Raw genomic sequence first — 26,126 nt, forward strand, 5'->3', positions numbered from 1 at the left:
ACCGAGTGTTGATTTTCTTTATTTTCAATCTACGTTCAGATTGAATAATATATTTTCACGAGACAAAAGGAATACATTTATATAAAGATCGAAATTATAAATTATTTTAGTAAGAGAAGTGACAATGGTACAACTTTGTAGAACTTGTTACTAAACCTCTAGATATTCATATTTGATCTTTAATAATGATCACTTATGTTAATTAAAGTGAAAACAACATTAATAATAATTATTTTTGAAAGAATGAGTAAAGAACTTAAAGAATAAAGTGGCAGAATTAACAAAAAAAAGAAAATAGATATATTTGATTGATTCACAGTAAAGAATCTGGACATTTTAAAACTTTTAAGTGAGCGGTGAGAACTGATTTTTTTGATACTGTATTATGTGGATAAATATTTTTTTAATATATTTTAAAATTTTAAAATTAGTGTTAATCGGTGTATTATGGAGATACAATAGAAAAACAATACAACAAAATTCAATAAAAAATTCAAATTCTAAAAACACAGTAAAAAAATAATATAATAAAATCCTGTACAGAATCCAAATTCAGTGGTGAGTGATAGGAATCAACACCAAATCGTGTTTCCTTTTCATTGTCAACCCAAAGGATTCAGTCATATCAAGGTCTTGAGGCCTATTAATCCCTTGAGGCAACTTCCAATCAAAATGGAAAAGCAAATTTGCAAGTGAGAATTCAACATTCACAATGCCAAGATTGATGCCAGGGCATATCCTTCTTCCAGCTCCAAATGGAATGAACTCAAACTCACCACCTTTGTAATCAATTGAGCTTTCAAGGAACCTTTCAGGATCAAATTTCTCAGCTTCATTCCAGTGATTGGGATCCCTCCCAATGGCCCATGCATTAACAATCACTTTGCTTTTGGCTGGTATCTCATAACCATTGATCTTACATCTCTCACTGCATTCCCTTGGAAGCAGCAATGGAACAGGTGGATGCAGACGCAATGTTTCTTTCATAACAGCTCTCAAGTACTTCAGCTCATGAATCTCTGTTTCATCCACATACCCTTTTCCATCAAAGATTCTTCTTACCTCACTTTGCACTTTCTCCATCATCTCAGGGTTCTTCACCAGTTCTGACATTACCCAATCCATTATTGTTGCTGAAGTGTCACTTCCTGCACTGAATAGGTCCTGAAAGAAATATCACAATGTTGTGTTACTCTTCTAACAATTTTCATTGAAGTTCATCTGATAAATAATGTGTTTATCTTCAATAAATTTCAATCAACACTGTCATGTCCAAAAACTTGTATTATGTGATATACTTGGACTGTATCAAACAATCATCAACTAGACCAGAAAGAAACAATCATATGAACAAAATATTTGACTTTATATACTTGGAAATATTTCAGTGTTTGTTAACAGAGACATACCATAAGGGTTGCTTTGACAACAGTGTCTGATAGGGGGTGTTCAAGATCACCATTTTTCTGAAGCCTTAAAAGAACATCAACTATATTTTCCCTATCTTCTTCACCAAAAGTCCCTAAAGTTTTGTCTCTGTGATCTCTAACAATGTTCTGAAGTACCCTATCCATTCCTTGATGAATCTTCTCAACTCTAGTCCTAATCCCAGTAATAACTTGAAGAATTCCAATAGAAGGATAAAGATCAGAGGCAGAAAACCCTCCAACTGTCTCAACAACACCCTTCATATGTTCCTCATAAGCCTCTTGATCTTCAGTTCTTTTACCAAAAAGAATGCGTGATATAAGCCCATATGACAGAGAATTCATCTTCTCAGTGAGATTAAGAGGTGACCCTTCACTCAAAGATATCTCCTTGACAAAATCTGACAACTCTTGTAGCCTGATCGATCTGAAGGATTCAACACGCTTCGGTGTTAGTAGTTCCATGGTGCAAATCTTTCTCATCTGCCTCCAATAGGATCCATAGGGGCTGAAGGTCATGCCCTTAGAGCCATAAGTGATAACATCAGCAGCAAGCACACGAGGCCTATTTGCAAAGATGATATCATGTGTGTTCATCACTTCTTTGGCCATTTCGGCTGAAGATACCACTATGCAGCAAAGCTCACCCAGCTGCATATGCATGAGTGGACCATGTTGACGTGCCAATGTTGCTAGGGACATATGAGTCTGAGTTCCAATTTGGTGTATGTTCCCTATGAGGGGTAGCTTCTTTGGCCCTGGTGGCAACTTAGAGTTTGAGTTCTTGGTTTTTGATCTTCAGAATATGTTGATCAGCATGAACACTAAGATGGAAAAAGTAAGGATTGTAGATAAGGAAATGTGAAGCTCCAACCCCATGCTAGGTAGTTGGTTCTCAGATTTTTCAACCAATGGCTTTCTGAATCAAGAATCAAGATTATGATAACTTGTTAAGGAGAAGAGAAACAAAAGCTTGGAGAAAAGTATGATTTGGCTGGGAACATGTTGAGTATTTAACCAGAGATTCAAAGCATGGTGCTTGATTGGCTAATGAGAAAATGCAAAAAACATATTGCTGCTGATTAGAAATAAGGAAACTAACAAGATAAATGGACACTGCAAAAAGAAAAATATACTATAACTTTCATTATTTGAATTTCATCTTTTACTATCTGATAGTTTATTATGAATAATTTAATGAATCACCGTCTTTTTCTTTTAAATTAATGACATGTAAGATAATAAAAAATAAGAATCTAAAAATTGAAGTCATAGTATATTTTCCCTGCAAAAATTCACAAACTGCTGCAACCACGACTTTTTGCCATATTGAATTTTCAAAGTATTTCTATTTAGCAGTAATCAGATAAACATTGACTTGAGTTAATAAGGCACGTATGAAAGTAATAGAATTCTTTAAAATTTAGAAGTGTAATTTGTTTAGTTTAGATTAAAATAACAGTAGTAGATGAAGTTTAAGACTAAAATGACTCTATATGATTAAACTCAGGGAATAAAATAACCTGAATATGAATTTTATTATCCCATCAAATAAATATGAATTTTATTTATTCAATTAATAAATGATAGTCCTTTATAAGTAAATTAATGTAAAAATTCATATGATTAAAGAAAATTACTATTTAATTAACAATACTTACTTTTGAAGATATTACTAAGTTTGATCCGTTACATAAACAATCTTTTATTTCCTTTTCAAAAAAAATGTCTTATCCTTATAAGTCAACTTCTCTCTAAGAAGCAACATTATACGAAGAAAAGAAGCACAAGTTTGGAAAGATATGATTTTTTAATGAACTTAAGAAATATATTCACCAAGAGATTGTAATCAATGACGCAAGGACGACAAATGAAAACACGCGAAAGAGTTTATTAATATATAGTGATCAATAATGTTGTAGTTTGTCAAAAATCATGGAGAAAAACTAGTATAATATTCAGCTGTAGCCATTACTTTTGTTATTCTAACTGTTTCTATAGAAAGAAAAAAAAAAAAAAAAAATATATATATATATATATATATATATATATATATATATATATAGCTATAGCCATTTGTGTTGCTTTGTACATTTTTAGTATTTTTCTTATCACAAGTAAAACTTAATAGTTCGTTAATAAAAAAAGTAAAATATGATTTATATGTTAAGATATAAATAAATGTTAACTACAAAATTTCTTTAGCTCAAATTGGTTATAATTTTAAATGGATGTCTGTCTAATTAATTACATAATCCTTATAGTTTTATAGTTATTTAAATTAAATAGTCCATTTAATTATTGTTATTTATATTATTATAAGTATTAACATAATTACTATCAATATAATATAATTTATTATTATTAGTATTGATATTATTAACTGTATTTTCTATAATTACTTTAACATAAAGAAACTAATGAAATTAAATAGTTTAAAAGTATAATAGCTGAGGTTTAAAAATAACTAAACTTAACCATAAAAGAAATCAACTCGTCTTAAAGAGAGAAAAAACAAATAAACAAAGTTGAGACCGTTCCATCCTAAACCCTAAACAATTTCACATACCTATTACAGTTATCAACATTATTATTATATAAAGATACAAAAAGTATGAGATTACGGAATAGTTTTAAATACAAAACAAAATTATGTTTCAAACAAGGAAATTATCTTTTTGTTCCAAAACCCAAACGAAAGAGTGAAGTAAAAGAGCTATGAGACAAGTACAAAAAGATATGAAAAGAAAAATGGCTGATCAGTCAATCATAGAATAAGGACATGATAGTGAAATAGCTCAAGATTAGATCCATAAGCACAGCTTTCTCTTTCACCTGTTTTTCATAATCACATTCTTATTTCACTCTTACTTTCTCATCACAGTTTTTATTACATTTTCTCTTTCACTTTTTTTCTCTTTCCACCTTTACACCCTATTTTTGGGTGTACATTTATTGGCACCCAACACCAAATGTCATTACAGCAACTTATCACAACATTGAAATAAATCTCAAATGATGCCAAAATCACTACATTCCAACAACATCATGTAAAATATAAATATACTTTTTCTGAAGTTCCAATTCCTTTGGTAAGAAAATTTAAAGAGTATGAAAATGAATCATCGAAGAGGAGTTGACAAATTAGTGAGACTGCTAAAAAAATGGCCTCCAACTTCCATTTAACTCGGTATAGATAGAACCTGTAGACACTCCATTGCCAGTCAAATTTGAGATAATGTCCTTCCAACAATGGGAAAAAGTTACAGGAGAGAGAAATCATGGGAACTTCCCCCTGCAATAAAATTTATAACACATTAAGAATATACCTTCTATCATGATTATGTTTTAAAAATAAATAATAATGAAGGCTCTGAATCCATGGTTTCAAACAAGCATAAAAAACATAAGTTAACAAGGTGATTTGAGAACATGGACATAGCATATCGACTACTGCATGATTATTATCCTGTTTATAATCATAAAATATATTGCTCCAACATGTATAAGAATCTAAATAATACAATATGCAATATTACAATCTTCCAAACAGAGTACAACATGTGGCACATATGTAAATCACACAAACAAATGAAGTTATAGACATTCGTTCCCAGGAAAATCATCAAACATGAATGTCCATGTGAATCTGAAACACATACTAAATATTGGTAAAAGTTAGAACGATGTGTAGCATAAAACAATCAAAACTCATTTACATGAAGCAGCCGGATACTTTGGAATTTGAATAACTATTGTAATTAGTAAGAATTCCCTTTGAGGCTAGGACCATATACCTTTTCAAAAGAACTGGGACATAAAAATTTCTTGCTTTGTCTCAGAATTTGCATAATCAGTGAGAAAAGGGTTATCAACGCAAGCAAGCACTTTCTGAGAAGACCACCACTTAATTCGGCGTACAATATATACAACCTGTTCTCAAGACAATCTTGTTGCATGTTGAGACTTTGCCATTTCCCTCAACACACACAGCACCAACAATCGCTGCCTGCTCAAGACAATCCACCTTATGCAAAGCATCTAAAAGAACAACACATGTTTTACTATATATACGACAGCCTTTAAGTCGAGTTTCCTCAAAAAGTGTATATGCATCCATTGCCTTATTGGCATTGCTTAATCCTTCAATCATAGCATTATAGCAAGCTGAATCAGGTATGCCCCCACTTGACTTAAATCTCTCAAAGAGGTCTTTTGCCTCTAGAACGTTCCCAACCCTTGCCAGTCCCGAAATCATTGTGGTGTATGTGATAGTATTGGGTTTTAACCCTTGTTTCTGCATTTCTTGCCAGAATACAAAGGCCTTGTTAAATTTTCTAACCTTACAAAGACCATTTATCATAATGCTGTAAGTTACTTCATTCGGAGGGCATTTCAGGTTTTTCATGTTCTGGAAGCACACAAGAGATTCATCGATTTCCTCAGCTTTCACTAATGCATCAAGTAAGCAGTTCCATGTGTACGTGTTTGGAGTCAGATCTTTCTGCATCAACTCCTCCAAAATTAGATATGCTTCGTCAATCCTTCCAACCTTCCCAAACCCATCAACAAGACTACTATAGACCACAACATTCAAATCAACACCTTTTGATTTTGCTTCTTCAAATAACATATATGCTTCATCAAGTCTGTCAATTTTGGCAAGTCCATCAATCACTGAACCATAAGTTACAACTGTTGGTTGGAGACCCTTTGCCTTCATTTCCTCCAGTAATTGGTAAGCTTCAATTCCTATGTCCTTTGGTTGTTCCTCGTTCCTTGTTGCTGGCTGCTTGCTCCTTGAAACTCTTGACTTCAAACTCCTTGTCGTTGCAGGCTGCCTGTCTCTTCTAATTTACTGTCATTCCCCGCTGATCCTCAATCTTGACTCCTTGCTCTCCATGCTCCTGCCTCCTAGCACCTCCTCCATCATCGCTTCATGCTCTTCATTCCCTGCTGCTCTTGGCTCCCAACTGCTTCCGCCTCCTTGCTGCTCCTTGTTTTTTCGCTCCATGCTCTTGTGTCATCTCTCTTGGTTGTCGGCTTGTTGTTCCTCTCTTTGCCCTCCTCGATGCTCTTGACTCTTCTTTTCTTGCTCCTCGCACAAGATTAGACAATTATTAGCTTAACACAAATAGACATAAGAGTAACATAAACCTCTAATTAGTCCACGTTTAGTGTATAATAATGCATTCAGACCATCGACAACCTGGGCGGGCCCAACGATTCAAATTGGTCCGACGACTAGGACGATTCCAACGACCCTGACGGGCACAACGACTCAGACGGCCACGTCCGAGGCATTGGCCCGTCTGGATCCTTGGGCCCATCAGAGTCGTCCGGCCGGTCCGATTTGTCAGGCCCATCTAGGTCGTCAAGCTCATCCGGGTCGTCGGGCACGTCTAGGTCGTCAGGCCTGTCAGGGTTGTTGGGTCCATCTGGGTAGTCGGACCCGTCCGGTTCGTCGGTCCCGTTTCGGTCATCGAGAACGTCTAGGTCGTCGGACCCGTTCGGGACTTCGTGCCAGTCCAGGTCGTCGAACTCGTCCAGGGCATTGGGCCCGTCCGAGTCTTCCGGCACGTCCGGATCGTCGAGCCCATCCAGGTAGTTAGGTTCGTCCGGGTTGTCGGCCCGTCTGGATCGTCGAGCCCATCTGGGTCGGTGGACCTATCTTGATTGTTGGGCCCGTCCTGGGCATTGGGCTTGTCCGAGTCTTCCGGGACGTCCTGGTCGTCGAGCTCGTACAGGTCGTCGGCTCTGTCCGGGTCGTCAAGCTTGTCCAAGTCGTCAGTTGTGTCTGGGGCATCTGGCTTGTTTGGGTCGTCAGGCATTTCCAGGCCATCCGACCTGTTCGGGTCGTGTGGCCCGTCCGTGTCGTCGATACCGTCTGGGTCATCAGTGCCCATCCGTGTCGTCAGGTTCGTCCAGGTCGTCGGGTCTGTTCGAGTCGTCGGGTCTGTCCGTGTCGTCGGGTCCGTCCAAGTCGCCGTGCCTGTCCAGGTCGTCGGGCCTGTCCGGGTCGTCTGGCTTGTCTTGGTCGTCAGACCTGTCGCTCAACTTGATCTTTGACTCTGGGTTAATATAGTATTATTTAGGGGACCTAACCCAACTTAGCCCTAGTCCTAACCCACTATAGAGGGGGCTTTGGGGGCTGGGGCTTTTCTTTGGCCCTCTCATTTGGGGCCCCCTAAAATGAGACTTTATGAAGAGTGGGTCAGGGTTAGCCTATGGGCTAGGGGTCAAATTGACACCTCTACACACAACACACAACACAACACAAAACAAAAAAACACAAAAGACAACATAAATCAAAAGCACAACACAACACTAAAAACACAAAGCACAAAACAAACAAAACACAAAGAAAAAGACAACACACAAAAGACAATAAGATAATACACAACATAAGTAAAAACACCCAAAACACAACACAAAATAAAAGACAAAACACACAACACAAAACACAAAAGACAACATAAATCAAAAACACAAAACAAAACAACAAAAACCACAAAACAACATACAACACACAACATAAATCAAAATTATCCAACACCAAAAGCCTAAAACTAAAAACCCAAAAAACACAAAGCACAAAGCAAAAAGCAAAAAACAAAACACAAAACACAAAACACACAAAAGCCACAAAAACCACAAAAACCATATATTTGCGTCCTTGCTGCTAGTCGCTTATCGCTCCATGCTCCTTACTCCTCGCTCCATGCTCCATGTTCGTCACTTTTGGCCCTCTATTGCTCATGCTTCCTTTCTACTCCTCGCTTCTCAAAGTTCAATGTTTTTTGTTCCTCGCTCCCTATTGCTCACAGCTTCATGCTCTTGCCTCCTCGCTACTCACTACATGCTACACGAAGCTTCTGCCTCTTGATTACTCCAGACTCTATGCTCCTGGTTCATCGCTCATCACTTCCCGCCTCTACTGGTTGTTCGCAGCTCCTGCCTCTTCGTTGCTCCTTACTGCTCATGCTCCTCGCTCCTCTTATTCCTCATTCCACGTCACTCCTACTACGCATGCCTCTTCATTGCTTCTCGCTTCATGCTTCTCACTCTTCTTTTCCCGTCGTTGATGGCTCCTATCTCCTTACTACTCCTGAATCTTGCCTTTTCGCTCCTCGTTGCTCCATGGTCATGGTTCCTCGCTCCTACCTCAATGTTGCCTTTTCCCACGCTTTTAGGCCGTTGTTGCTCCTGCCTCCTCACAGCTCCTCGCTCCATGCTCCTGATCCATAAATAATGATTAATGATATGAGAAGGAAATCTCTATCATAAACAACTTATACAGCTATATTCATTAGAAGAAATTAGTAATCAAGTGAATATCATAAATAACATATACATATCTATGTTCTCGTTGCTCCTCGATCATCGCTCCATGCTCCTTGTTCGATGTTTGTCGTCCTCGATCCATGCTCCATGTCTGTCACTATTGGCTCCTTGTTGTTGTTGCCTCTTTGCCTTGCTTCTCCTCGGTTCTCAAAGGTCCAAAGCTCCATGCTCCTGGTTCTTGCCTCCCTGTTGCTCAACGCTCCATGCTCTTGCCACCTCGCTACTCCTCGTTCCTCGCTACATGCTACATGATGCTCTTGCCTCATCGCTCCACATTCATTGCTTCTTCTGGTTGTTCGCAGCACTTGCCTGCTCGTTGCTCCTCCCTCCGTGCTCTTCGCTCATCGTTGTTGGTGGCTCGTCGCTCCTCCTGCCTTTTCGTTCCACGTCACCCCGCTACTCTTCTCTCCTCATTGCTTCTCACTCTTCATTTCTCGCTCACTTTTCTTTTCTCATCCTTCATGGCTCCTGTCTACTCCTCGCTCCATGCTCCTAAATCCTCGTTCATCGTTTCCCGACGCTCCTGGCTCCCTTCTCTCAGCTGCTCCTGCCTTATACTCCATAAACAATGATTAATGATATGACAACAAAATCTCTACCGTAAGCATGTTCAACTAATTACATTAGAAGCAATTAGTAATAAAATATCTTAAACATATACATATATGTGTCCTCGCTGCTCTCCTCTCCATGCTACGCATTCCTATCTCTTGATTCTTTGCTCCTGGCTCCTGCCTTCGACCTCCTCACTCTTCCTACCTTTTTTCTTTTCCTCGCTCCTTATAGCTCATTGTTTGTCACCCTTCTTTTCTCGCTCACGCTTCTTTTTCTCGTCGTTGATGGCTCCTGTCTCCTTACTACTCCTCGCTCCATGCTCCTGAACCCTCGTTCATCATTTCGTTTCCCGACGCTCCTGGCTCCCTTCTCTCAGCTACTCCTGCCTTATACTCCATAAATAATGATTAATGATATGACAACAAAATCTCTATCGTAAACATGTTCAACAAATTACATTAGAAGAAATTAGTAATAAAATATCTTAAATATATACATATCTGTGTCCTCGCTGCTCTCCTCTCAATGCTACGTGTTCCTATCTCTTGATTCTTCGCTCCTGGCTCCTGCCTCCTCACTCGTCCTACTTTTTTTCTTTTCCTCGCTCCTTATTGCTCATTGTTTGTCACCTTTCTTTTCTCGCTCACTCTTCTTTTTCTCGTCGTTGATGGCTTTTGCTTCTTGCTACTCCTCGCTCCATGCTCCTGAACCTTCGTTCATCGTTTCCCAACGCTCCTGCCTCCCTTCTCCTTGATGCTCCTGCCTTATACTCCATAAATAATGATTAATTATATGACAACAAAATCCCTATCGTAAACATGTTCAACTAATTGCATTAGAAGCAATTAGTAATCAAATATCTTAAACATATACGTATTTGTGTCCTCGCTGCTCTCCTCTCCATGCTACGTGTTCCTATCTCTTGATTCTTCGCTTCTGGCTCCTGCCTCCGACCTCCTCACTCTTACCTTTTTTTCTTTTACTCGCTCCTTATTGCTAATTGCTCCATGCTCCTTGCTCCATCCTCCTTACTCTTCGCTCCTCCTTGTTGCATGCTCGTTGGTCCTCGTTCATTGTTTTTCGCCACTACTACCTTCTCGCTCATGGCTCCATTGTCCTGCCTCTTGGCTTGTCACCGATCCCCATGTTATTCCTGCCTCCACACTCCCTGCTCCCTGCTCTCCTTCGCTCTTGACTGCCTGTTGCTCCTTGCTGCTTGCTCTTTGTTCATCACTCCTAACCGCCTACTAAAAGTTGTATGCTCCTTGGTCCTTGCTCCCCGTCTTTTTTGCCTTTGCAATGCTCCTGGCTCAATCCTCCTTACTCCTCATTGCTCTTGCGACGTCCGTTACTTGTTCCTCGCTCCTTGCTGCTACTTGCTCCTTGAAACTCTTGACTTCAAGCTCCTTGCCATTCCAGACTACCCTTTCTTCTGATTTACTGCCAATCTGGGTTACCCGCTGATCCTCCATGCTCTTGCCTATTTGCAGCTCCTCGCTCCATGTTCCTGATCCATAAATAATGATTAATGATATGACAAAAATTTTTATCATTTAAAACTAATTACATTAGAAAAAATTAGTAATCAAATATAATATCATAAACAACATATACATATATTTGTCCTCGCTGCTCCTCGCTCCTTGTTCCATGGTTGTCGTCCTCGCTCTATGCTCCATGGCTGTCACACTTGGCTCTCTACTGTTGTTGCCTCTTTGCTTCTCCTCGGTCCTTAAATCTCAATGCACCTGGCTCCCTGTTACTCACCGCTACATGCTCCTGCCTCCTAGCTCTTGCCTCTTCTAATTTACTACCAGCCATGGCTCCCTGCTAATCCTCAATCTTGACTCCTTGCTCCCTGCTCCCGCCTCTTTAAAGCTCCTCGATCATCGCTCCATGCTCCTTGTTCCCTACCACTCTTGCCTCCCAGCTGCTTCTGCTTCCTTGATGCTCCTTGTTTATCGCTTCATGCTCGTGTCATCTCTTTTGGTTGTTAACTTGTTGTTCCTCTCTACACAAAACACACACACACACACAAAACACAAAACATAATATAAAGCCAAAACACACAACACCTCAAACCCAACCACAAAACAAAACACAGAAGACAACATAAATAAAAAACACAACCCAAAAACACACAAAATACAAAACACACGCAACACAAAAAACACCTAACACAACACAACACATAAAAACACACACCACAAAAACACAACCCAAAACACACTCACAAACACCACAAAACACAACACAAAACATACACAACACAACAAAACACACACAACACACCAAACACATAACACAAAAACACACAAAATACAAAACACACACAACACCACACACAAAAGATAATATAAATCAAAAACACCCAACACAACCACAAAAACAAATAAAAAACACACAAGGACAAAAAAGTCAACACAAAACACACACCCCAAATCACAACAAAACACATACAACGCAAAACACACACACACCACAAATCACACACAGCAACAAACACATTACAGAACAACAAAATCACACGGAACACAACACACAACCAGAAAAATACAAAACCACAAAAACACAACAAAACGCATACAACACACAACACAAAACATACCAAACACATAATACAAAGCACAAAACAACACACGGCATACACAACACACACAACACACAAAACAAAATATACAATACATGACACAACAAAAACAAAGCACAGAACACAAAATATAACACAATCACAACACAACACAATACAAAACACAAAACACGAAGCATGGAATAACACATAACACACACAATACACAGAACATAGTACACAGAACACAAAAAATACAACACAACACAGAACATAAAACACAACACAAAATACATAATAACACATAGCACACAACACACACAGTACATACAACCCCCAAAGCACACACAGCCCGCACAACCCCCACAGCACACAACACACACAACACACAACACACAACCCATAAGATAATATAAATAAAAAACACCCAACACAACCACAAAAACAAATAAAAAATACAATAGGACAAAAACAGTCAACACAACCACAAAAACATCGTACACAACAACACAAAACACAAAACAGACAAACCACAACTCACACACACTATAAAACACATAAAACACAACAACAAACACATTACAGAACACAACAAAATCACACAACAAAATCACACAAAACACACAACATATACAGCAAAGAACACACAAAACATACAACAAAACACACAACCAAAAAAATACAAAACACACAACACACAACAAGCAACTAAAGGTGTCAATTAGGCCCAGCACACAGCCAACCCATGGCTTTCATCTTCAACATGAAAAATATATTATTTACCATGGGACAGGCCCAACAACCCGAATGGGTCCGACAAGCCGGACTGGCCCGACGAATCAAACAGGCCCTACAAGCCGAACGGGCCCGATGATCTGGACGGACCCAACGACCAGGACATGCCCGACAACCCAGACGATCCCAATGACTCAAACGAGGCAGACTATTCGGACGTGCCTAATGATTCGGACGAGCCTGACAATCCAGACAAGTCCAACTACATGAACGGGCCCAACAATCAACACAAGCCTGATGACTCGAACAAGACCGACAACCCTGACAGGACCAACAACCTGGACGAGCCTGACAACTTGGACGGGCCTCACGACACTGACGAATCCGACGACCTGGACAAGCCCGACGACCCGAACGGACCCGAACGAGCCCTAGGAAATAGACGGGCACGAGGGCTCGGATGGGCCTGACGACCCAAACGGGCCCGAGGTCCCGAACAAACTCGACGATCAAGACGAGTCCGACGACCCGGACGGGACAAAAACCTCGGATGTGCCCGACGACCCGGACGAGCCCAACAACCCTGACAGGGCCGACAATCCAGACGGTCTGACGTGCTGGACAAGCCCGACGACCTTAATGGGCCCAACGACTCGGATTGGTCTGACGACCAGGACGATCCCAACAACCACGACGGGCACAACGACCCGGACGGGGACGTCCGAGGCATTGAACCGGTCTGGTTCCTTGGGCCCATCACAGTCGTCCAGCCGGTCCAATTTGTCAGGCCCATCTAGTCGTCGAGCTCGTCCGGGTCGTCGGGCTCGTCAAGGTCGTTGGGTCCATCAGGGTCATCGGGCCCGTCCAGGTCATCGGGCTCGTCCGAGTCATCAGGCACATCTGGGTCGTCGGGCCCGTCTAGGTTGTTGGGCACGTTCGGAACTTTGTGCCAGTCCAGGTCGTCGAACCCGTCTTGATTGTCGAGCATGTCCAGGGCATTGGGCCCGTCCGAGTCTTCCGACACGTTCGGGTCGTGGAGCCTGTCCAGGTAATTAGGTTCGTCTGGGTTGTCAGAACCGTCCGGATTGTCGGGCTCGTCTGGGTCGTTTTGTGGCCCGTCCGTGTCGTCGATACCGTCTGGGTCGTCAGTGCCCATCCGTGTCGTCAGGTTCGTCCAGGTCGTCGGGTCTGTTCGAGTTGTCGGGTCTGTCTGTGTCGTCGGGTCCGTCCAAGTCGTCGGGCCTGTCCAGGTCGTCGGGCCTGTCCGGGTCGTCTGGCTTGTCCTGGTCGTCGGACCCGTCGCTCAACTTGATCTTTGACTCTGGGTTAATATAGTATTATTTAGGGGACCTAACCCAACTTAGCCCTAGTCCTAACCCACTATAGAGGGGGCTTTGGGGGCTGGGGCTTTTCTTTGGCCCTCTCATTTGGGGCCCCCTAAAATGGGACTTTATGAAGAGTGGGTCAGGGTTAGCCTATGGGTTAGGGGTCAAATTGACATCTCTACACACAACACACAACACAACACAACACAACACAAAACAAAACAAAACAAAACAAAACAAAAAAACACAAAAGGCAACATAAATCAAAAGCACAACACACAACACTAAAAACACAAAGCACAAAACAAACAAAACAAAGAGAAAAAGACAACACACAAAAGACAATAAGATAATACACAACATAAGTAAAAAACACCCAAAACACAACACAAAATAAAAAACAAAACACACAACACACAACACATAACACACGCAACACACAAAACACAAAAGACAACATAAATCAAAAACACAAATCACAAAACACAAAACAAACCAACAAAAACCACAAAACAACACACAACACACAACACACAACACACAACACACAACATAAATCAAAATTATCCAACACCAAAAGCCTAAAACTAAAAACCCAAAAAACACAAAGCAAAAAGCAAAAAACAAAACACAAAACACAAAACACAAAACACACAAAAGCCACAAAAACCACAAAAACCATATATTTGCGTCCTTGCTGCTAGTCGCTTATCGCTCCATGCTCCTTACTCCTCGCTCCATGCTCCATGTTCGTCACTTTTGGCCCTCTATTGCTCATGCTTCCTTTCTACTCCTCGCTTCTCAAAGTTCAATGTTTTTTGTTCCTCGCTCCCTATTGCTCACAGCTTCATGCTCTTGCCTCCTCGCTACTCACTACATGCTACACGAAGCTTCTGCCTCTTGATTACTCCAGACTCTATGCTCCTGGTTCATCGCTCATCACTTCCCGCCTCTACTGGTTGTTCGCAGCTCCTGCCTCTTCGTTGCTCCTTACTGCTCATGCTCCTCGCTCCTCTTATTCCTCATTCCACGTCACTCCTACTACGCATGCCTCTTCATTGCATCTCGCTTCATGCTTCTCACTCTTCTTTTCCCGTCGTTGATGGCTCCTATCTCCTTACTACTCCTGAATCTTGCCTTTTCGCTCCTCGTTGCTCCATGGTCATGGTTCCTCGCTCCTACCTCAATGTTGCCTTTTCCCACGCTTTTGGGCCGTTGTTGCTCCTGCCTCCTCACAGCTCCTCGCTCCATGCTCCTGATCCATAAATAATGATTAATGATATGAGAAGGAAATCTCTATCATAAACAACTTATACAGCTATATTCATTAGAAGAAATTAGTAATCAAGTGAATATCATAAATAACATATACATATCTATGTTCTCGTTGCTCCTCGATCATCGCTCCATGCTCCTTGTTCGATGTTTGTCGTCCTCGATCCATGCTCCATGTCTGTCACTATTGGCTCCTTGTTGTTGCTGCCTCTTTGCCTTGCTTCTCCTCGGTTCTCAAAGGTCCAAAGCTCCATGCTCCTGGTTCTTGCCTCCCTGTTGCTCAACGCTCCATGCTCTTGCCACCTCGCTACTCCTCGTTCCTCGCTACATGCTACATGATGCTCTTGCCTCATCGCTCCACATTCATTGCTTCTTCTGGTTGTTCGCAGCACTTGCCTGCTCGTTGCTCCTCCCTCCGTGCTCTTCGCTCATCGTTGTTGGTGGCTCGTCGCTCCTCCTGCCTTTTCGTTCCACGTCACCCCGCTACTCTTCTCTCCTCATTGCTTCTCACTCTTCTTTTCTCGCTCACTTTTCTTTTCTCATCCTTCATGGCTCCTGTCTACTCCTCGCTCCATGCTCCTAAATCCTCGTTCATCGTTTCCCGACGCTCCTGGCTCCCTTCTCTCAGCTGCTCCTGCCTTATACTCCATAAACAATGATTAATGATATGACAACAAAATCTCTACCGTAAGCATGTTCAACTAATTACATTAGAAGCAATTAGTAATAAAATATCTTAAACATATACATATATGTGTCCTCGCTGCTCTCCTCTCCATGCTACGCGTTCCTATCTCTTGATTCTTTGCTCCTGGCTCCTGCCTTCGACCTCCTCACTCTTCCTACCTTTTTTCTTTTCCTCGCTCCTTATAGCTCATTGTTTGTCACCCTTCTTTTCTCGCTCACGCTTCTTTTTCTCGTTGTTTATGGCTCCTGTCTCCTTACTACTCCTCGCTCCATGCTCCTGAACCCTCGTTCATCATTTCGTTTCCCGACGCTCCTGGCTCCCTTCTCTTAGCTACTCCTACCTTATACTCCATAAATAATGATTAATGATATGACAACAAAATCTCTATCGTAAACATGTTCAACAAATTACATTAGAAGAAATTAGTAATAAAATATCTTAAATATATACATATCTGTGTCCTCGCTGCTCTCCTCTCAATGCTACGTGTTCCTATCTCTTGATTCTTCGCTCCTGGCTCCTGCCTCCTCACTCGTCCTACTTTTTTTCTTTTCCTCGCTCCTTATTGCTCATTGTTTGTCACCTTTCTTTTCTCGCTCACTCTTCTTTTTCTCGTCGTTGATGGCTTTTGCTTCTTGCTACTCCTCGCTCCATGCTCCTGAACCCTCGTTCATCGTTTCCCGACGCTCCTGCCTCCCTTCTCCTTGATGCTCCTGCCTTATACTCCATAAATAATGATTAATTATATAACAACAAAATCCCTATCGTAAACATGTTCAACTAATTGCATTAGAAGAAATTAGTAATCAAATATCTTAAACATATACGTATTTGTGTCCTCGTTGCTCTCCTCTCCATGCTACGTGTTCCTATCTCTTGATTCTTCGCTTCTGGCTCCTGCCTCCGACCTCCTCACTCTTACCTTTTTTTCTTTTACTCGCTCCTTATTGCTAATTGCTCCATGCTCCTTGCTCCATCCTCCTTACTCTTCGCTCCTCCTTGTTGCATGCTCGTTGGTCCTCGTTCATTGTTTTTCGCCACTACTACCTTCTCGCTCATGGCTCCATTGTCCTGCCTCTTGGCTTGTCACCGATCCCCATGTTATTTATGTTATTCCTGCCTCCACACTCCCTGCTCCCTGCTCTCCTTCGCTCTTGACTGCCTGTTGCTCCTTGCTCCTTGCTCTTTGTTCATCACTCCTCACCGCCTACTAAAAGTTGTATGCTCCTTGGTCCTTGCTCCCCGACTTTTTTGCCTTTGCAATGCTCCTGGCTCAATCCTCCTTACTCCTCATTGCTCTTGCGACGTCCGTTACTTGTTCCTCGCTCCTTGCTGCTACTTGCTCCTTGAAACTCTTGACTTCAAGCTCCTTGCCATTCCAGGCTACCCTTTTACTGCCAATCTAGGTTCCCCGCTGATCCTCCATGCTCTTGCCTATTTGCAGCTCCTCGCTCCATGTTCCTGATCCATAAATAATGATTAATGATATGACAAAAATTTTTATCATTTAAAACTAATTACATTAGAAAAAATTAGTAATCAAATATAATATCATAAACAACATATACATATATTTGTCCTCGCTGCTCCTCGCTCCTTGTTCCATGGTTGTCGTCCTCGCTCTATGCTCCATGGCTGTCACACTTGGCTCTCTACTGTTGTTGCCTCTTTGCTTCTCCTCGGTCCTTAAATCTCAATGCACCTGGCTCCCTGTTACTCACCGCTACATGCTCCTGCCTCCTCGCTCTTGCCTCTTCTAATTTACTACCAGCCGTGGCTCCCTGCTAATCCTCAATCTTGACTCCTTGCTCCCTGCTCCCGCCTCTTTAAAGCTCCTCGATCATCGCTCCATGCTCTTTGTTCCCTACCACTCTTGCCTCCCAGCTGCTTCTGCTTCCTTGATGCTCCTTGTTTATCGCTTCATGCTCGTGTCATCTCTTTTGGTTGTTAACTTGTTGTTCCTCTCTACACAAAACAAACACACACACACAAAACACAAAACATAATATAAAGCCAAAACACACAACACCTCAAACCCAACCACAAAACAAAACACAGAAGACAACATAAATAAAAAACACAACCCAAAAACACACAAAATACAAAACACACGCAACACAAAAAACACCTAACACAACACAACACATAAAAACACACACCACAAAAACACAACCCAAAACACACTCACAAACACCACAAAACACAACGCAAAACATACACAACACAACAAAACACACACAACACACCAAACACATAACACAAAAACACACAAAATACAAAACACACACAACACCACACACAAAAGATAATATAAATCAAAAACACCCAACACAACCACAAAAACAAATAAAAAACACACAAGGACAAAAACAGTCAACACAAAACACACACCCCAAATCACAACAAAACACATACAACGCAAAACACACACACACCACAAATCACACACAGCAACAAACACATTACAGAACAACAAAATCACACAGAACACAACACACAACCAGAAAAATACAAAACCACAAAAACACAACAAAACGCATACAACACACAACACAAAACGCATTCAACACACAACACAAAACATACCAAACACATAACAGACAACACATAATACAAAGCACAAAACAACACACGGCATACAGAACACACACAACACACAAAACAAAATACAATAGGACAAAAACAGTCAACACAACCACAAAAACATCGAACACAACAACACAAAACACAAAACACAAAACAGACAAACCACAACTCACACACTATAAAACACATAAAACACAACAACAAACACATTACAGAACACAACAAAATCACACAAAACACACAACATATACAGCAAAGAACACACAAAACATACAACAAAACACAACCAAAAAAATACAAAACACACAACACACAACAAGCAACTAAAGGTGTCAATTTGGCCCACCACACAGCCAACCCATGGCTTTCATCTTCAACATGAAAAATATATTATTTACCATGGGACAGGCCCAACAACCCGAATGGGTCCGACAAGCCGGACTGGCCCGACGAGCCGGACTGGCCCGACGAATCGAACAGGCCCTACAAGCCGAACGGGCCCGATGATCTGGACGGACCCAACGACCACGACATGCCCGACGACCCAGACGATCCCAACGACTCAAACGAGGCAGACTATTCGGACGTGCCTAATGATTCGGACGAGCCTGACAATCCAGAGAAGTCCAACTACACGAACGGGCCCAACAATCAACACAAGCCTGATGACTCGAACAAGACCGACAACCCTGACAGGACCAACAACCTGGACGAGCCTGACAACTTGGACGGGCCTCATGACACTGACGTGCCCGACGACCTGGACAAGCCCGACGACCCGAACGAGCCCTAGAAAATAGACGGGCACGAGGACTCGGATGGGCCTGACGACCCGAACGTGCCCGAGGTCCCGAACGAACTCGACGATCAAGACGAGCCCGACGACCCGGACAGGACAAAAATCTCGGATGTGCCCGACGACCCGGACGAGCCCAACAACCCTGACAGAGCCGACAATCCAGACAGTCTGACATCCTGAACAAGCCCGACGACCTTAATGGGCCCAATGACTCAGATTGGTCTGACGACCAGGACGATCCCAACAACCACGACGGGCACAACGACCCGGACGAGCACGTCCGAGGCATTGAACCCGTCTGGTTCCTTGGGCCCATCACAGTCGTCCAGCCAATCCGATTTGTCAGGCCCATCCAGTCGTCGAGCTTGTCCGGGTCGTCGGGCTCGTCAGGGTCATTGGGTCCATCAGGTTCATCGGGCCCGTCCGAGTCTTCGGACACATCTGGGTCGTCGGTCCCGTTTGGGTGGTTGGGCCCGTTCGAAACTTCGTGCCAGTCCAGGTCGTCGAACCCGTCTTGATTGTCGAGCATGTCCAGGGCATTGGGCCCGTTCGGGTCGTGGAGCCTGTCCAGGTCATTAGGTTCGTCTGGGTTGTCAGACCCGTCCGGATTGTCGGGCTCATCTGGGTCGTTGTGTGGCCCGTCCGTGTCGTCGATACCGTTTGGGTCGTCAGTGCCCATCCGTGTCGTCAAGTTCGTCCAGGTCGTCGGGTCTGTTCGAGTCGTCGGGTTTGTCCGTGTCGTCGGGTCCGTCCAAGTCGTCGGGCCTGTCCAGGTCGTCGGGCATGTCCGGGTCGTCTGGCCTGTCCTGGTTGTCTGGCTTGTCCTGGTCGTCGGACCCGTCGCTCAACTTGATCTTTGACTCTGGGTTAATATAGTATTATTTAGGGGACCTAACCCAACTTAGCCCTAGTCCTAACCCACTATAGAGGGGGCTTTGGGGGCTGGGGCTTTTCTTTGGCCCTCTCATTTGGGGCCCCCTAAAATGGGACTTTATGAAGAGTGCGTCAGGGTTAGCCAATGGGCTAGGGGTCAAATTGACACCTCTACACACAACACACAACACAACACAACACAACACAACGCAAAACAAAACAAAACAAAACAAAACAAAAAAACACAAAAGACAACATAAATCAAAAGCACAACACACAACACTAAAAGCACAAAGCACAAAACAAACAAAACACAGACAAAAAGACAACACACAAAAGATAATAAGATAATACACAACAAAAGTAAAAAACACACAACACCCAACACACAAAACAACACAAACACAGCACAAAACATACAACTCAAAACACACAACATAAGACAACCCACAACACATAACATACAAAAACCCACAAAATATAAAATGCAAATCACACAACGCACAATGCATCACGCTCCACGCACCACAGACAGCGCACAGCGCACAAGACAATGTAAATCAAAATTACCTAACACAACCACAAAAACACTGAACACAACAACACAAAACACACCCCAAATCACAACAAAACACAAACAACACAAAACACACACCATAAATCACACACACACTATAAAACACACAATGTACACACAGCAACAAACACATTACAGAAAACAACAAAATCACACAAAACACAAAACACACAACACATACAACAAAAAACACACAAAACATACAACAAAACACAACCAGAAAAATACAAAATCACAAAAACACCCAACACAACCACAAAAACACAACAAAACGCATACAACACAAAACATTCGACACACAAAATACACAACACAAAACATACCAAACACAACACACAACACAAAACACAAAATATACAATACATGACACAACATAACACAACAACAAAAAACAAAGCGCAGAACACAAAATATAACACAATACATTTCTCAATTAATACATTTCACAAAAACTCATAACAAAACCACCTCAGCAATTAATTTCATTTCTCTACGCAACATCAATTAAAATATAATAATAATAATAAATGAGTAACAAATTTAATCACAAAAATCACACGCCCCCTGTTTCAGCTTAAACTTTTATAATACATCAACGTGTAACTCCAATACACCCAAAAAATGAATTCAAAATTCACAAACCAAAACCACAAAGCTATGAAGAAATCAGCACAAACAATAAGCATATGTCTCAACAAGGCTAGATTAAATGTAATGCCTTGACATAGCAAAGATCCCTGTGTAAAATTCATGGTTAAGATAATTTAGCTACCAACATTTTCCTAATACTTTAATTCCTTTACTAGCCCACAAAGATTCCAACTAAATATCCAAGTTAACAAATTGGTGAGGGTGCAATTCAGAGAGGGACCGCACCACCAAACTTTAAAGAATGAGCTCAATCCCAAACAAATCAAATAATTGTCAAATAACTAGAATCCAACCTTTTCTAATAGAATCCAACCTCACATGAAGACAAGAAACCGAAACCCCTAAATTTAAATAAATAAAACATCTTTAAGCAAAAAAATAAAATAAAATTAAAAGCTACCCATCTAATTCAACCCACAATCCCCGGCTTTTCAAGTCATAATTAAACTCCTTTGAACCATTTGCAACCGTATCAAAACCACAAAAAACGCATTCAAAGATATAATCATAAGCACAACCGCACAAAAGTAAGACCCAGAAATTAACAAAAGTGGAAAGAAATTTAAAGAACAAGGAATGTGAAAGATGAGACCCTGGACCCCACAATAAAATCAAAACTCACGCACACTTCGACGACAGTGGAAGCTCTCAATGATTCCCGTATCAACCTGATGATGCTTCTCAAACTTCTAACCTGCATAAAAGATAATATCTATTTAGAGAAAAAACAAACTTAGGATACCTATCATTCATGAGAGCTTAATGCTATCACTCCAAATCATATAGATCAATCTTAACAGTAGAAAATTTGTGCAAGTTCACCAAAGCTACAGCCTCTTTATCCATGTTTGAACTGATTTGTAGACTTCACCTACTCCATGGAAACTTCCAATCAAACAATAGACTAATATCATAATTTAACATTAGTGAAAACTACTAAACGTGTGAGATTCCTAAGAGTGACACACAGACCAACGGGGCAGGTAGTGGAGGTTGGCTTAAGGGCATAAGTGAGCAAATAGTATTCCAACAAACCATGCAAGCTCACATCTGTTTATGAGATCATGAAACTTTCGCAAGCATAGCTGTAAGTCTAGGTGGACAAAGCATTTTTCAGTTCTGCATCAAATCTATGCTAGCAAGAAAAGGTACATTTTTCAATTCTATCAGTACTATAAAAAACGCAAGGTCAACAAAGATATGGGATTTGGTTTTTAACGAAAGGAAACTGGCATACAATTTTCATCCCACTGTAATAATATAAATTTATTCTCTGTCGAATCTCATAATATAACTCCAAATCACATAATTATTACACTCAATCAAATCAAACAACTACAATTTTGCCCCACCCAACATCCATTCAATCAAGGAACCAATGACAAATGAAGGCTACATGCAGCCTTTTTCAATTAGCTAATATACTGCACAATAAAATGAGACAATAACTTATTTTGGTCATCTACATAGCATTGTATATGCTAATGAGAAATTCTGGAAAAGAGCAATAAAATTGACACTAATAATAACTAAATAAACTATTCATAAATAAACACGTTTTAAAACAATATTCAGAGCTTTAAGAAATCCATAAATGTTGCCCCGACAATCATGCAAAATATACACAAATTATAATCAGGGAAAAAAAATCTTGCAATAATTTCTTTACATTTTCTTTGGAACTCCTGCAAAAATTAAAATATTATCTATAAACGTTTACAAAATATAAAATATTATCTATAAACGTTTACAAGAAAAAAAAAGGCAACAGAAGCTTAAAATGACACATACCTCTTCCAAAGGAGGTGTAGAGGGTAACCAAACGCTGCTTCCCACACACGCCAGCGTAGTAAGAAAACCCCCAACGTTCAAGAGGACATGAAGGTAGGCCCCAACAGCAGCAGCAACAACGGCGAAACACAGAGTAAAATAAACCTACAACAATCAATCACAGAACCAAATTCACAAACCAATAAACAAAAATTTACCATGAAATCGAAATAATCCAACACAGGCAAGGCTTTATAGTACATATTGCACCTAGGCAATTGCCAAATTAATTTAAATGAAATATCACACATACCAAAGCCACGAGTTTCAGAATTGCCATTGTGGTATCCTTTGAACTCTGGATCACTTTCAGTACCCCAATTACACATTATGTGATTTTTAGATCTCCAGACGCTAGGATGAAGAAATAAACAAATTCATATTCCTTACAACGTCAGTTCAATTGTAGCCTTCTAATTGAATGTCGAAACCGTTTTATCAACTGGATTACTTGGAGCTTTTAACGTATCCTAAAAGACAAAAAATGCAAGAAAAACATCAAGAGCATATCCACATAAAAAATGGGTATATGAGGTTAGAGAAAGTTTACGGTAATTAGGATTATTTAGAGAAGATTTAAAACTGCCATCACAGTATATACATATTCCACATCTAGTATTCCAATTAGCAAGACTAAATTTTCATTCACAAATAGGTACAAAAATCTATATCATACCTCTGCCAAAAACGTATAGGCTGAACATTTGATCCTAAACTATCATCCAACAATTATTGTTAAGATATTGTTAAGATAATCCAGAATCCAACACGTAATGGCTATGATCCCAAAAAGTATATACTGTGACAACAATATTGTTAAGATAATCCAGAATCCAGTTTCTTAAACCAACTAAACCAACAAACAAACTATCATCAACATTCATAGCATTCATTGCAGGTTTATTATCAATAGAGTGCAGGAGGCAGTTAGCTTTCAATGGAAGACCAAAACACTACAAGTTAAACCCTATTAAAAACAACAGAACAATTCAATGCAAAGCCCCCACTTTTCTCTCCCTCTGAACCTTTTGAAGAATGTAACCCATATCTCGTGTCTTCATAAGCAAAAGCTCTCCCTCGCTAACCTAATGAATAATGAATGAAAAAATAAATTAATAAACAAAATGAAGTTGGAAAGAAAAGATTTAAACGGTGATTGAATGAATAGCCATTGGGAGAAAGGGGAGACTCGCGGTTAAGAACACCCTTTGTGAGCACGGTTGGGAATGGTGTTTCAAAATGAGGACATGTTTGTTTTTGAAAAAACCTTGCTGAAACGTGACGCGGCGACGGTAGGGCACAACGGTGGCGGCGACAACGGAAAACTTGATATCGAAAAACTTGTTGAAGGGCCGCAACAGTCGTTTACAATGGCTTGAAAGAGAAGAAGATAGTGGCCAGTTTTCTGCAAAGAGAGCGAGAGAGAAAAAGAAGCACGCACGAGTAGTGAAAAGGGTTTTCTTGACATTTCCACAGAAAATTATTAATTTATGAACAACAAAGAAAGATTGCAGTGGTTTTCTTGACCTTTCTAGTTCAATTTACATAATCTACTATATATATATATATAAAAGAACCAGTATGAGATAATCTACTTATATAACCAGTATGATATATATATATATATATATATATATATATATATATATATATATATATATATATATATATATATATATATATATATATAAAAGAACCGGTATGAGACCCGTGCTTACGCACGGGTCTTTTTTTTTTATTTGGTTAAAAAAAATTAATATAAATATTATTATATTTAAATAAATAATTTATTTATATAATTATATTTTATTATTATATAATTAATATAATTATTGTTATTTTATAATAATAAAATTAAAAAATAATAATTAAATATGATTTTATTTATTTTAAATCATAAAATTGATAATTAATTAGTAATGCGTAATAAAGTTACATGATTAAAGTTTAAATTATACTTTTGAGTTATATACTATATTAAAATTATATATATATATATATATATATATATATATATATATATATATACGGTCGTTGTTAAAATAAAATGTAGGTATATTATATAATAATGTCTCGTACAAAATAAATACAACATAAAATTGATGTTCAAATTTTTAAATAAAAACATATGTAAAAATAAATACATATATATTATATTAAAATAAAATGTATATACACATGGTGTTGTTAACGTAGAATGCAAACATAGTGTATAATATGGTCTTGTACCAAATAAATACAACATGAAATTGATGTTAAAATTTTTAAAGAGAAACACATGTAAATATGTAGATGCTTGTATTATATATTAAAATAAAATGTGTACGCACGGATATGGTAATGTAGAAAATAAAAATAACATGAAATTAATATTATAATTTATAAATAGAAACACATATATCGACAAACATATACAAAAATATTAAATATATTGATATATAAAATCAAAGATAATAGTACTAACATTACTACTAATAATAATAATAATCTCAATAATAATAATGTTACTACTACTATTGCTCATATTAATTCAAATAATAAGATGATCATATAAAAAATATGCATATAATCGAAATATGATCCCGTAGAAAATAAAAATAGCATGAAATTAATGTTAAAATTTATAAGTAGAAACACATGTAAATATCGACAAACACATACAAAGATATTAAAATATATTGATATATAAAATCAAAGATAATATTATAACATTACTACTACTAATAATAATAATGGTATTACTACTATCTGCTCATATTAATTCAAATAATAATATGATTATATAAAAAATATGCACATAATCAAAATATGATCTTGTAGAAAATAAAAATAACATGTTAAAATTTAAAAATAGAAATACATGTATGTTTTTTTGTGTATCTTTTTAATTGG

The 26,126-nt window shown here is 39.6% G+C and overlaps 2 protein-coding genes across 6 annotated transcripts; both read right to left on the minus strand.

Annotated features, from left to right (window-relative positions):
* Window positions 1-512: 512 nt before the first annotated feature.
* LOC114193689 (desmethyl-deoxy-podophyllotoxin synthase-like) lies at window positions 513-2,511 on the minus strand. Its single transcript, XM_028083581.2, has 2 exons — window positions 1,410-2,511; window positions 513-1,164 (listed from the first exon to the last, which is right to left on the minus strand). The coding sequence occupies exons 1-2, from the start codon at window positions 2,127-2,129 to the stop codon at window positions 553-555; spliced, it is 1,332 nt and encodes a 443-aa protein (XP_027939382.2). The 5' UTR covers window positions 2,130-2,511; the 3' UTR covers window positions 513-552.
* A 1,686-nt stretch (window positions 2,512-4,197) lies between these two features.
* Window positions 4,198-24,720, minus strand: LOC114193930 (bax inhibitor 1-like). Of its 5 annotated transcripts, XM_085665682.1 has the most exons (11): window positions 24,502-24,674; window positions 24,260-24,319; window positions 23,488-23,704; window positions 23,196-23,339; window positions 22,031-22,098; window positions 17,487-17,883; window positions 15,328-17,379; window positions 10,941-15,210; window positions 8,782-10,833; window positions 5,225-8,664; window positions 4,198-4,722 (listed from the first exon to the last, which is right to left on the minus strand). In XM_085665682.1, exon 10 carries the CDS (start codon window positions 6,148-6,150, stop codon window positions 5,335-5,337), a length of 816 nt encoding a protein of 271 aa, XP_085521808.1. In that variant the 5' UTR covers window positions 6,151-8,664; window positions 8,782-10,833; window positions 10,941-15,210; window positions 15,328-17,379; window positions 17,487-17,883; window positions 22,031-22,098; window positions 23,196-23,339; window positions 23,488-23,704; window positions 24,260-24,319; window positions 24,502-24,674; the 3' UTR covers window positions 4,198-4,722; window positions 5,225-5,334. The 5 variants fall into 5 exon arrangements, with proteins under 5 accessions (XP_085521808.1, XP_085521809.1, XP_085521807.1 ...); XM_085665683.1 differs by lacking the exon at window positions 24,260-24,319; XM_085665681.1 differs by lacking the exons at window positions 24,260-24,319; window positions 24,502-24,674 and having other exon boundaries at window positions 22,027-22,098; window positions 23,488-23,962.
* Between the last annotated feature and the right edge of the window lie 1,406 nt (window positions 24,721-26,126).

This window comes from Vigna unguiculata, chromosome 8, assembly GCF_037176805.1.
Source record: "Vigna unguiculata cultivar grain cowpea cultivar isolate G323 ecotype 2 chromosome 8, ASM3717680v1, whole genome shotgun sequence".
In the NCBI taxonomy this organism is placed as follows: domain Eukaryota; kingdom Viridiplantae; phylum Streptophyta; class Magnoliopsida; order Fabales; family Fabaceae; genus Vigna; species Vigna unguiculata.

Coding starts and splice junctions, on each gene's coding strand:
- LOC114193689 (XM_028083581.2), bottom strand. CDS start 2,129: ATGTCCCTAGCAACATTGGCACGTCAACATGGTCCACTCATGCATATG. Junction 1,165..1,409: donor TTGTCAAAGCAACCCTTATG/GTATGTCTCTGT, acceptor TATTTCTTTCAG/GACCTATTCAGTGCAGGAAG.
- LOC114193930 (XM_085665680.1), bottom strand. CDS start 19,982: ATGGGCACTGACGACCCAAACGGTATCGACGACACGGACGGGCCACAC.